The sequence below is a fragment of the Copadichromis virginalis genome, linkage group LG16 (genome assembly GCF_057382275.1).
Source record: "Copadichromis virginalis isolate Kocher_CV1m ecotype Utaka linkage group LG16, C_Virginalis_male_GT1.1, whole genome shotgun sequence".
NCBI lineage: Eukaryota > Metazoa > Chordata > Actinopteri > Cichliformes > Cichlidae > Copadichromis > Copadichromis virginalis.
The window spans coordinates 10,769,464-10,782,345 of NC_140633.1; the positions used below are offsets into that span (position 1 = coordinate 10,769,464).

General features: G+C 40.7%; 2 protein-coding genes across 3 annotated transcripts in view; both read left to right on the top strand.

Annotated features, from left to right (window-relative positions):
• LOC146690274 (uncharacterized) overlaps window positions 1-12,882 on the top strand; it is a 300,316-nt gene that overhangs the window by 80,561 nt on the left and 206,873 nt on the right. The window lies entirely within an intron of this gene.
• popdc2 (popeye domain cAMP effector 2) lies at window positions 50-12,563 on the top strand. 2 transcript variants are annotated; one of them, XM_085435285.1, is made up of 5 exons: window positions 50-130; window positions 313-1,310; window positions 4,644-4,752; window positions 6,709-7,294; window positions 12,499-12,563. In XM_085435285.1, the coding sequence occupies exons 2-4, from the start codon at window positions 817-819 to the stop codon at window positions 7,243-7,245; spliced, it is 1,140 nt and encodes a 379-aa protein (XP_085291411.1). In that variant the 5' UTR covers window positions 50-130; window positions 313-816; the 3' UTR covers window positions 7,246-7,294; window positions 12,499-12,563. The 2 variants fall into 2 exon arrangements, with proteins under 2 accessions (XP_085291411.1, XP_085291412.1); XM_085435286.1 differs by lacking the exon at window positions 50-130 and having other exon boundaries at window positions 203-1,310.

Here is a 12,882-nt window from a genome sequence, read left to right on the forward strand (position 1 = left end):
ATCCTACTTATTGCAGTGTCTCTAAATATGCACCAGCAGAGCCACACTTCCTGCGAGCAAACTGGACTCAGTGAAGCCTGTGTGAAACTCTGAACCCCCCTGGAGGAACTTCTTTGTCAGATAAAAAAAAGTGGGTGACACTTTGTGAGTCTCTCTGAGATACTACTTGTTATAGTCCCTCTTCTCCCTCCTGTTTCCTGCCTCCCTCTCCCCTCTCTGTCTCTCTTTCTGTTATGTTAAGTAGCAGGCCTGCTTTCTGTCTGCCACTCTGTCCTCCTTGGGTTTCAATTCCAAACATGGTTATCCTTCTAGGGCCCTATCGACTCCCCCCCTCGCCTCCCTTATCCCTTTCTCTTCCAGCTGGTGGCTCTACGGTGCAGGCCAGAGGGTGAGAAAAAGAGACAGAAAAGCACAGCAAGAAAGACTACGGGAAAACTTGGAAGGGAAAGACGGGAGAAGCCAGAGGAGAGAGGAAGGGACGCATGATGAGAGGAGAAGAAACAGAGGAAACCCATTCCAGCTGTGTTTCTGCAACAAATAGAGTCGTGATAATATCTTCATGGTGAAGAATTTTCTGCCGCTGCACGCCAAGGGAACAAGCAATTACCTCTGACATTTTTGGTCAGTATCAGGCTGTTTATTTTTAATCAAGCTGTAATCCAAACAGATGATCTAGTAATAGGACAGAAACAGCACTTAGTTTGAGTGGAAAACAAGTCTTATTGGTCCCTTCTTAAAAAAAAAAAACCACAAAACAAACAAACTTTGCTTTGTGCACCAAGAACCTTTCCAGAACTTATTCGAAAAGATTTAAACATGAGTGCAGACAACTCTAGCCTGCTGGACAGCCTGCTCTTTCCCCCTCTCTGCGATGGCTGGAGCAACAACACAGAGGGAGCCATCTACCAGTTGGGTAACACCATCCTGTTTCTGGGCTACATGGGAGGAAGCGGGGCCTACGGGTGCCTCTTCATCTTCGGCTTCCTTTGTCCCGGTTTCCTGTGTCTTCTTCTGTGGGGATTGCTTACAGTGTGCGGCCTGGATGTCTTCACCTGGAACCTGCTTCTACTGCTGGTCTGCTTGCTTCAGCTCTGTCACCTCCTTTACCGGCTGCACCAGGAGGGCATACGAGGTGAGGAGCTGGCCTCCCTCTACCAGGCGGTCTACCGGCCCCTGGGCGTGCCTGTCCAGGTGTTCAAGGAGATTGCAAAGGCTTTTGAGAACAAGGTGCTGGAGCTGAAAGCAGGAGAGACTTATGCTGTGGAGGGAAAGACCCCCATTGACCGGCTCTCCTTTCTGCTTTCTGGAAGGTGAGTGAGTGGGCAATGTGTTTGTGTGTCTGTGTGCACAGACGATTACACTTTGACACACATCTCCAAGATGGCACGCACCTAAAGTGTGGCCGTAAAACACATGTAGCACTACATTTTATTATATCGTCTTGTGATGCACCACTTTAAGTTGCCAAGATCCCTGCTTTATGACTCCTGGTGGAGGCGTTTTACAGAAAAATCAGGCTAATGAAGTGGCAATCAGCAGGAAAAAGCTAATCCGAGAGCTAATAAAAAGAACTGACACAGTAATATTCATACATAAAAATACAAACACAACCTATCTCAAAATGTTGTGAATACACACATAGCTACTGCTTTTACTTTTTTTTGGTGGTATTCATATCTTCGATTTTGCTAGCTGTAGTAGTGTTGTAGAGTGATTGTTATCACGGATTGTATCTTACTGTATCGCATCGAGGGTTCTGTGAATCCCCAAACACCTGCATGATAAAAGAAAAATACTTGTAGGTAAAGCTCTTTTTAAAAGTAGAAATAAGCTGCAAACACCAAATCTGTATCACCTTTGAGGGTGATGCAGGGAACATGTTGGAGACTGTGAGTCTTACCAAAACTGCCATAGCTGTGTGCAATGAACTTGCAGTCTCATTGTCTTTGAAACGGTTTCTCTAAAGATGGTGGCCACCTGCATTTAGCTGAAACCAGTTGCAAATCAAGCAATATACCAATAAAATGGTAATTGGGCAGTCGTTCTGTGATAATATGGCGATTAAATATGAAGAATCAGCAAAAATCCCAAAATGATACAGGGTCTCAGTGGTCTTTTTGCAATATATTGGAACATAATTGCAATATAACCAGTTGGCAACCAGTTGATTCAGCCTTTCTACAGTATTTAAAACATTACTGGTGCAAGCTGACTCAGACTAATTGCAAACTGTTGGCAGTTTGTCTGCATTTATAAATTAGAAGGCAACGATTTGCAAACCTTCTCTAATGAATCTGAGTGACTGCAGTCAGTCAGAGCTGGACTGTAGCTGTGTTGAGACAGGTTGCCTTCCACCAGGTGACCTGTCCATTCACCTTGCAATCAAAAGTGGTTGACCATTTGGTCTGTGCAACTACTTGCAATCAGTCTCTTTAGTGTAATCAAAGGGCAGCTACCAATTTCCAGTTGCATTGAGGTTGCTGTTCTATTTTTAATCCAGTGTGACCGAGCCTTTGCCCAGTTACAGAGCCACTTGGCATGGAACAACAATAACATTCATTAGAATTCAATTTTCACTATTTTTCAAGCTCTGATTTCTTCTCCTTTTTCTCTGTTTTTTTAATTTGGAATTTATCTGCTTAAATGTCCTCGCTGGTTAGTAAAAAATGATGAAAATGAGGGCAATGATAATAAAACAATACAGTAGTTTTGTCTGTTAATTAAAAACACAGAGCACCCTAACCAACAGTGATGTTAAAAACAAAAACTTTGCACCTTTATTATTGGGCCTATATGCACATGCAGGCTAACAGTTGCAAAGATGCTGTAGTATTCTTTATTTTCGATGTAGAAACTCAAATGCATGCAGACACAATCTCTGAGTGCTTTGCATTGTTGTGCAGACATTCTGTCCACATACTGCCACAGAGTGTTGAGATAATAAAGTCACTTTAGTAGGCAAAGTTAATAAGAGTGCTGTAACAGACCGAATAAATGAAGCAGAAGGTGCTTAAAGAATGTCAATTTATACCGCAGGCTTACATTTTTCCAATACTGGGAACCCCCCCCCCCCCCCCCCCCCCCCTCCATAACATCACATAAATATTTAAAAGTAAACTTAATTAATGACTCTGAGACTGTTGGCAGTACATAACCGTCAAAGGAACTCTGTCCTCTTCCTCCAAACATCCTCAAAGCAGAGCTGCATTAGATCTCACAGTCCTGGAAGCTACACAAGAGAAATGTTGTAAACAGAGTATTTTTGTCTGTGACTCACTGGTGTGTCGTCCCCCTGCTCACTGCCAGCTGGTTAAATCATATCTTTGTGCTCCCGACAGGAGAGTGACACTGACTGCTCCTCTTACCTTAAATTAAATGTTGGCCACGGTGCTGACAGCTCTGAGTTTACAAGCCAAATTTGGAACTACGAGCAAATGAGCTAAACGTTTCCTTTCTTACGCTGTGAATTCTTGGCAAAGATTTCCGTTTTATTTTTCTATTCATCTGCATCTTCTGATTTGCCAGAAACACGTATTATTACTGTTGTGTTGGAAAGCCTTTCTTTTCTGTGCAATTCATGAGTAATTTTCAAAGCCAGATGCTTGATATGGTTGTATTCCACAGCCAAATACATATGTGACCTCTCATTTAAAAACAGTGGACATAAATCTGCATCTTTTGGGAAGATTTGGAAAGGTTTAGCAAGTTGTAGGAACCTGGTTTTATGTATTTGCTCCCCTTCAGGAACAACAGTTAATCAAATCAAATCGGGGAAACAGAACTCTGGAGTAAGCCTGTGTCCACAAAATCTGGACCATATAGTACATATGCCAAAGTGCCAGCAGTGCACTGACACTTTTAAAATGGGATTCCCCAATTGAAATACCTTTGGTTGTGCCTTGAGGGTAATTAATGCAACAACACTCTGGAAAATAGCTTGCAATTAACACCTATTGTTTTGAAGTGTCTAAATAAATGCTTCTAGCAGTTTTAGCACACAGTAATAGGCTCTAGAGAGAAATCCATTAACATAATAACAGTGATACAGCTTTTTCCAATACAAATGTCTTTGTAATCTGGGCTTGCCTTAGCTTGCCCTCATCAGGTTGTAGTGACTTCAGATTTGACTTTAGATTTAGTCAGATGACCGAATATACACGATAGTCCCATCATTGATATGAACACGTTCAGCCTACAGTGAATGAAGAACAAAACACAATAAAGTTGTCGTGCATAGAGAAATAATTGGTCCTTGAAATGAAAGAATCATGTGTTAATTTAAAACAAACAAACAAACAAAGTAGTAGTGGTGCCGCAGCACATGTGGGAATGACTTGAATTAAAATCTTTTGCAAGAAACCTCAGGACAAAAAATCCCTGCACACGATTGTTTATTAGAGCTGCTAATTCTAAGTAATAGGTCCCGTTTCTCAACCTATTTGAAAACTTACTTCATTTGATTAGTAATAACATACTTAACCTCTGTCCACTAAAGTCCGGTAGCTTGTCTGCGGCAGGTATTTCTGCCCATATCCACCTCCAGCGTCTTAGACCTGCTGTGACCTCCAACTCTCTCTGCTGTCATTATCACTTCTTAATCCCGTTTCCCTTTTTAACCTTGTATCTGTTGCTCTCTGTCTCAGGATCAACGTGTCTTTGGAGGGCCAGTTTCTGCATTACATCCACCGACACCAGTTCCTCGACTCTCCCGAGTGGGAGTCTCTTAGACCAAACGAGGAGGGAAAGTTCCAGGTACAGTGTCTTTATGCATGCTCAATCATCCAGGTAAGGAAATCCCAAAAATCTGATTCTGTTCACCTGGACTTGGCATTTTTTAGCGGGTGAAACGTTTCGTCATTCATCCAAGTGACTTCTTCAGTCTCATCTGACTGCAGGTTTCCCCAGCTGTACATTTGCATAATGACCAACACTAGCATCACTGACCAACAATGGGCTGTGAGGTCAGTTTCTTGATGCTAATTGCCCAAATTGTCATGACCATTGATCAACAACCAAATACAGGACACTGATGCAGTTTCTGCTTAATTCTGTAAATCTCAGGCGTGGAAGTAAAATCAACTTGAAAAGCTGTCACTGAATGAGCTTGAATGAGGAACCAGAAGTGGATATCAAGTTGTGTTTTTTGCCGTCCATCACACTCAGCATCTCACTGATAAGCTGAACAGGGAAAAGCAGGGAAACATATCCTGTTGCATTTGATTGGTTCAGTTAAAGTAGAAACAAGGCCTCGAAATCTTGTTGGACGTTTGGGTGGTGCTTTAGTTTTAAGGGGCTTTCAGACAGGGAGGGTGTGCCATCTGATGAGGTGGACTAATACAAGCAGAGGTGTATGGGCTGCTTTCATTATCATTTAATTAGCAGTTTTTTGATTTATTTATTGTGTTTAAAATGTTACAAAACGGTAAAATATAATAAATGTCACCCTGAGGACATTATTTAATTAGATCAACAGTTTAAAACCAAAAGATATTTAATTTACCATTATATTTAAAAGTATCAGCAAATACACTGATCATTTTAAAACAATTATAATTGCACTTGTAATAAATAGTTATATTTTACGAATTACATCTAGTAGCTTTTTTTTAACCTTCAAGGCTACATTACAAACCCAACTGTTAATGAATGAAGTAGAGTGGCAAGGGAGATCTTATTCGCAGCTCTTCGGATACAGGAGCTTGGTGAGGAACTCTCAGTGTGACATTTTAACACAATTACCCATTTAGCAGGCTCAGAGTAGTCCATAAACTCAATATAATTCACAAAGTGACCTGCTGTGCAGGCAGTAGTTATTATAAGATAGTCAGTGTGACTTCTGATTTATGCATTAGACTTTGATAAATATTGGCTTGTTATTTTGTTTAGTCTTTTAAAGCACAAGTCATAAGATCGGGGTGGCGCTGACCGAGGAACTCAGGAATACTCACATCCAACTTATCAATAATGAGTTAGCCACAAATGAAGTGTACCTATTAATTATTCTACTTTAAATGTGACATTAAAATGTAGAAAATGTTCTGCAATAAACAACTGACTGAGACGATTAACTCCTAAAAAAATGAAGTCACAAAGCTACGGTGACTCTGAAAGATCAAACGCACTGCAACCGAAGAAAACGTTGTCAAATAGAAAACACTCCAAATGCAAAGGAAGCTGAATAAAAAAAGATGAATTAATCACAGCATAAGTGACAGAACAGGCTAACACTAAACGACTGATAGCAAAGATGTTTCCACAGTATTACTTCTCTTGTGTTTTGTATGCTTTGGTAGCGTTTTTCTGTTTGCTGGTGTTTTCTTAGGTTGCAGTGTGTTTGACCTCTCAGGCCACCAAACAAATCTGAAACACGTCCATTTTCTTACAGACATCTATGCAACTGGACTCTCTTTGCAACTAGGTGTCGCCCCCTGATGGTCACTAAAAAGAATCGAGGTTTCAGGCACTTACACTTTTTCTTTCTTTCTTTCTTTCTTTCTTTCTTTCTTTACATTTATTTTACCTGGAAGCTTTGTCAGTATGCGGTGCTTTGGGAATGAGAATATGTCGGTGAGGCTATTGCTCCAGTGCTTGCAAGCAAAACCAGAGCCAGCTTCTAATGACGTTGTTCCATGCTGCTAATAGTGGTCAAATGTTCCAAAGTGCCTCTTTTATACACTGATAGTATGGTGTGTCATTCATTCTGCCCAGGTGACCCTGACAGCAGAGGAAGATTCCCGTTACATCTCATGGCGTCGCCGCCGCCTCTACATGGTGATATCAAAGGATCGCTACATCGCCCGTCTCTTCTCTGTAATGCTGGGACACGACATTGCTGAAAAGCTCTACAACCTCAACAACAAGCTCTACATCAAAAGTGGCGTGTTGTTGGACATCCGCCTGCCAAGCCTCTACCACGTGCTGGCTCCTGCCTCGCAGGGCAGTGAGGGTGGCAGCGGTAGTGATGGAGGCCCTGCCAGGGAGCAACAAACTGAACAGCAGTGCCAAGACCCAGAGCTCACCTACCAGATGCCTGACAGATCTAAACCTCAGCCTCTCCAGCCCAAACCTCAGGGACCAATGAAGACAGCCGTGGAAGAACCCTTGCATGACCCTTATCACCCTTCCTGGGCGTCTGACCCGGAGCTGCCCATTGGTGAGGACTCCACCAGCCTAGTCCTGGAGGACTTTGCTGATGTGGCGGGCTCCTTAACGGATTATGGCAGTGAGAGGGAATATTTGAGGTAGAGAGGGAGGGTGCTGGAGCTAACACACGGGGGCACCACTTAAGCTACATGTAAGTACCGCACCTGGGCGAAGGGTTGCATGGGGTGGTGTGTGTGCATGGAAGGCTTGTGGTACACATTTGTTACTAACCCGGCTTTGTGCTGCAATATAATCATATTAATCATTATAATGATAATGACTGATATGATAATTAATATAATCATTATTTTATTCAACATTAGTGGACCTATTACTCTTACTCCTCATTTTTGTCATATATATGTTGGTAGATGGCGGATGCTCTTATTAAACAAGTCTCAAATGAGAAAGTCATCAAGTAATCCTTGTGAGTCAAAAGTTGAGGGCAAGAAGTTTTACCCATCGTGGATCTTTATGATGTCAAAGAGAGAACATATTCATAATATGGTTATCGTAGTCCCACCCATGTGCTGTTTAAACCTTCTGTTTGTGAGGAGTAGCCAGTCAGGCACTAAAACAACTTGTTTCAGAGCGTGGATGAACTGAGGGGCTGCACAAAGGCCCAGTGAAAGATACAAGGATACAGATGTGTTTGGATTTTTGTAGGGTCTTTACCTTTCAAGATAAAGCACCTTGAGATGACTGCTGTTGTGATTTGGTTCCATATAAAAATAAAACTGAACTCAATTCTAAAGTTTATATCCAGGCATCATGGGCATGGTAATTTTGGGCTTGATTTTTTTTTTCCAGAGTGGAATGATTGTACAGCACACGTCTTTAATGACAATCAAAAACAAGAATTGGGTGCACAACTTTGAATTTTGGATACATACAACCCATTGACAAGCTTCTGGCACAGTTCTGGTTGGGTATTTGACCACCTTTCTGGCTGATTTTAAATTGCTTAATATCCTGGCATGGATCTGACCATTAAGCATGAGGTTGAGGTTGAAATCCATTCCAGAATCTTAATGTTAGCCTGATTTATCCCTTCCAAGTTGAAGTTGAAGAATCTGGAGATACTCTTCCTTGTTTATTATTTCACATGATGGTCCAACCATCTTGGTTGACAGTTGGTAAAGTGTCTTTAGGTCTGAAAACCTTGCGACTCCTGTAAACATACCTCATCATTGTGGAAAAATAGTTTAATCTTTGTCTCGTCTGAACAAAAAACTTTGGCTTGTTTATGTGAGAAGCTGCAAATTTCAGTCAAGCTCATTTTGGAGCAAGGCTTCTTTTTGGTCATGACCCTGACCCTGAGATGAGAGGAAGTTGGTTAACAGTTTGCAGTTTACTTCCAGAGCTTGGCAACATGATGACACATTGAATAAATGGTCTGGTTCTTATATATTGCTTCCACTTTCACTTGAGCACTCAAAGTGCTCTGTAACTTGAAAAAGGGGAACAGCTTGTACTTTGGTACTGTTCTTTGAACTGATGATCCTGGAATCTGCAGTTGTTTAGAAATTGCTCCATTAAGTTTCTGGAATGGCTTTCCCAAAGCCTTGACCTCAACTTTTGAAATTTGTTGAATACACTTAAAAACTGGGTCTGTGCCAAGACACCAACCAATTTCAATGAACTCTACCAAGTCTGACAAGAAGAGTGGTCACATATCCACATAGTTATATGTGAGAAGCTTATTGATGGCTACCAAAAGCATCTGGTTGAGATTAAACTTTTAACATTTAACCAAACATTAGTAAACGGTGCATGTATACTTTTAACCATGTGTTGATTAGAGAAAAAACAAAAAACAATCCATCCAATTCTTGTTTTGTAAAGACATTAAAGAGCTATTCTACCCTGGAAAAATAACAGTTCACATCTGCCTCGACATCAAGCCCATGTTGAGTGTATGTAAACTTCTGACCACAACTATAAATATGAATTATTTTGATGTGTAAACAAGGAAAATCTACTCTAGTAGAGTCTCAGAATAAAAATATGAGTCCATTTGAGTGTTTGTTTTGGTTGTACATTCATTTTAAGTATTTCCATTTTCACTGCATTTAACAAGAATTAGTGTGGTTTTAATTTTACCTTATTTACATTACGACAGATCAACAGCTCAAATGACCCAAAAACACATTCAAAGGTTAATTATATAAAATCTGACAAGTCTCAGCCATCCAATATTCTGCCTAGATGTTCATGGATTAATAACAATAAATTATAATATTATTGTTAATAATTATATATTATATATTAATTATATATAATTATATTATTAACACACTGAAGGGAAGGGAATAATAAATACTTTTACTTTGAAAGTGCATAAAAGTTTTACATGTAAAGTTATACATATATGACTTTGTATTACATATGTATTCTTTTGTGTTAAAGTACATATGTGAAAAGTATGTGTGTATATATGACCTAAGAATATCCTAAAAAGAAAATCACATTTATGAGGTTCAAAGTTCATTTTTTGACCTCAGAAACAGGAGCTTGGAAATTCAAGTGAAGGTGTTTCTACTTAAACATAAAAAATCAAATCAAAGGTCTGTAATTCCTTGACAACTGGACACGTTTTTCTATTATTAAATAGATACATGTGCATTATTAGCAAATGTGCTAAGATTAGGTCAAATTGAAGGCTTATCAATTAGAAAAAAAAATTAAATTACAGCTAGCACACAGTTAATAGTTTGGATCGCTTAATTTAGCCAACATTTGTTCAATGCACCATCACATCATCCAGCACTAGCGAAACAGGTGATTTAAAAGGTCATTTTGCTCTAAAGTTGACTCTTTTCCCCTTATTTCATTTATCTTGAGAGGAATTCTTTTGCATTTAAAAGTATTCAACATATACAATAAATCTGACTAATCATTGCACTTGTATTTTTTTTGTTAAAAACTTTCTAACTAGTTCATGCTCATGGTAGATTGCCATTAAATGGTGGCTGGAATTCTTTTCTGCTGGCCTCCTCCCATGCTTTAAAATCAGAACTCCCTCCCTGCCAGCTGCTATGCATTAGTGTGCTTTGGCCACACAGCTCACATGCTTAGTTATGTCTGGCACAGTTAGCAGAGTTAAACTTGTTCTCTGTAAATAGTGAAAACACTTTAACAAATGAACATAGAGTGGGCCCACTGTGGTTGTAGACAGTCGATCGGGCCTTGTGTGTGGGTGTATTTTCCGTGTGTGTGTGTGTCTGTGGGGAATTGTTTCTTTACTTTCTCATCTGTCTCATTACATGATGATGAGGCTTTGTTGAGGTTGGGCAGGCACCAGCTGTGTCCTTATCTGACGAGGATTAGAGCTTGTAAATTTAGGGGATGTTCAGAAAATTCCGTGCCATGCTATTAATCCAGTGTCCCCACCCTTTGGCTTTCTGTCTGCTTATCTGTTCACCCCTCCCCTCCATCTCTGTCTGCCCTGCCCAATCACAGGTGGAGGATCACGTTTCACAGCTGGACAGTGGAGTCAGTGTCAGGCTTGGGTTGCACAGCAGCTGTGAAGCAGCAGGTCAAATCTGTCATAGCTGCAGCTTACCTCTCAGTTCAGATTGGAGTCAATGACTTCAAAGCGGGTTGGACAAGCAATCATATGCTCACAAAATTTCAAAAATCAGGACACTACAAGGAAAGAAATCCTCTTCTTGCACACAAATGTATCATAGTCATCGCATCTGTGGGTCTGTGTGTGAGTGGATGAGCAACCGTAAACTGAAATGGAACTGAAGAAAAACATAAGCCGTTTGCTCCTCTGAATCACAGCAGGCAGTGACCAGCATTCAACATTCACATTCATGACATTAATAATATGAACACAGAACAAGTATACTGCAGATATTTGCCGTGTAGTGTCTGGCTATTTACAGGCAAGCACAGTAGTTTCTTGAGAGTGTAAATGCCAAAATCCACTCAAGTATTCAAGAGGGAAAAGGGTCAACAACCTTTTGAACAGGGGTCTCGAACTCCAGACCTCGAGGGCCGGTGTCCTGCAGGTTTTAGATGTGCCCTTGATCCAACACAGCTGATTCAAAAGGCTAAATTATCTCCTCAACATGTCTTGAAGTTCTTCAGAGGCCTGGTAATGAACTAATCATTTGATTCAGGTCTGTTGACCCAGGGTGAGATCTAAAACCTGCAGGACACTGGCCCTCGAGGCCTGGAGTTGCCCAGCCCTGCTTTTGAACCTAGACAAATGGAAAGGTTTAATGCATGCCCATTATTTTGTTTTATAACCTACATGATAAGGGCATCAAGGCAGCTAGTGCAGTGACCATAGGGTGCACATAGTCAATTCTATATAGTTAAGTTAATTAGCATTTAATGAAATTATGACCAACCTAGGGAATCTCAGTTTGGTTCTTCTGGTATTATTTTCACCCGTGACTCCTTGCAGCAGTTTTGGGGAACTCCAGGCCTCAAGGGCCGATGTCCCTGCAGGTTTCAGATCTCACCCTGGGTCACATGATTAGTTCATTACCAGGCTTCTCGAAGTAATTTAGCCATTTAGATCAGCTGTGTTGGATCAAGGACACATCTAAAACCTGCAGGACACCGGCCCTTGAGGCCTGGAGTTCCCCGCCCCTGACTTAGTGCCACAGTGTCTCTTTGTACTGCAAAACTGTAGCGCTAGATTGGACATCCTTGGGTATCACAGAAAAGAAATACTTGGGGCAATCAAATATTGACAATTTTTCTTGCAATTAATGAGGAACTACAAAGGTAGCTTTGAGTATTTTGGCACACACTGAGACAGATTTCATCTCATCTGTGCAAGAACTGTTACATCTGTGTGGCTTACATCAAAACGAAGGCCAAAGGTGACAATTGGTGGGTGTTATTGCCTTTAGAGTTTTATGACAGAAAAGCTTCCTAACAGCTGGTTAACATCATGAAAAGGCCCTAGTGGTTTTGGTGCCTAAATCTAACCACAAATTAACTGAGAAAAAAAAAAAGCCAACCACGTCTAAAATAGAAATAAGACCAACATTTAGTTTCACCAAGGAAACAACACTGCTGCAAAAATCTAGTGCTTGTCAAGGGATCCACTACAACCAAATGCACTCTGTCTACTAGTAAGGCTTTTTTGGCAGACATCCCTTAAACTTCTCTCAGCAGCCAGTTGGTATCCAAGAACATCATGCCACGTGTGATCCTGTTACAAGAGTATCTCTAGTTTGCTACTTATTACTGTTTCACTTTATAGGAGCGCAACATGTTTTCGTCATCTGTAATGCAATTAGGAAATTGGTGTGGACACGAGTTTGCTGCAAGATCGCATCCATCTTAACTTAATGGAACTAAATTTAAGCTTTGATGTTGGCTTTGCAGGAGGTGATGGGAATCTACCACCTCGATTCCAGAGGGTCAGAGCGCCGCTGGCTCCCACTGAAACCCCTAAACTGTGAGACGTCTCTCCTGGAAACACTACTATACCATCTCCTCCTCTTTCTCTGTTCCTGTTCTTCAGTCCAGAGTATGAAGAATATAAATTCTTAACATTTAACTATTTGAATTAAAATTTAAGTCATACAACAAACCTTACTGACATCTTTTAACAGTTTGACATATTATTTAGGAGTGTTAACATTTTCCTTGTTACCATTTAGTCTTTAGGCCTTTAGGCCATGCTATCCCAAAATACAGTGACCCTGAGAGCGTAAATGACCTACAACCTAAGACAACACTGGCAAGCACAAAAATGCTGCAAAAAGC

Coding starts and splice junctions, on each gene's coding strand:
- popdc2 (XM_085435285.1), top strand. CDS start 817: ATGAGTGCAGACAACTCTAGCCTGCTGGACAGCCTGCTCTTTCCCCCT. Junction 1,311..4,643: donor TCCTTTCTGCTTTCTGGAAG/GTGAGTGAGTGG, acceptor TCTCTGTCTCAG/GATCAACGTGTCTTTGGAGG. Junction 4,753..6,708: donor ACGAGGAGGGAAAGTTCCAG/GTACAGTGTCTT, acceptor CATTCTGCCCAG/GTGACCCTGACAGCAGAGGA.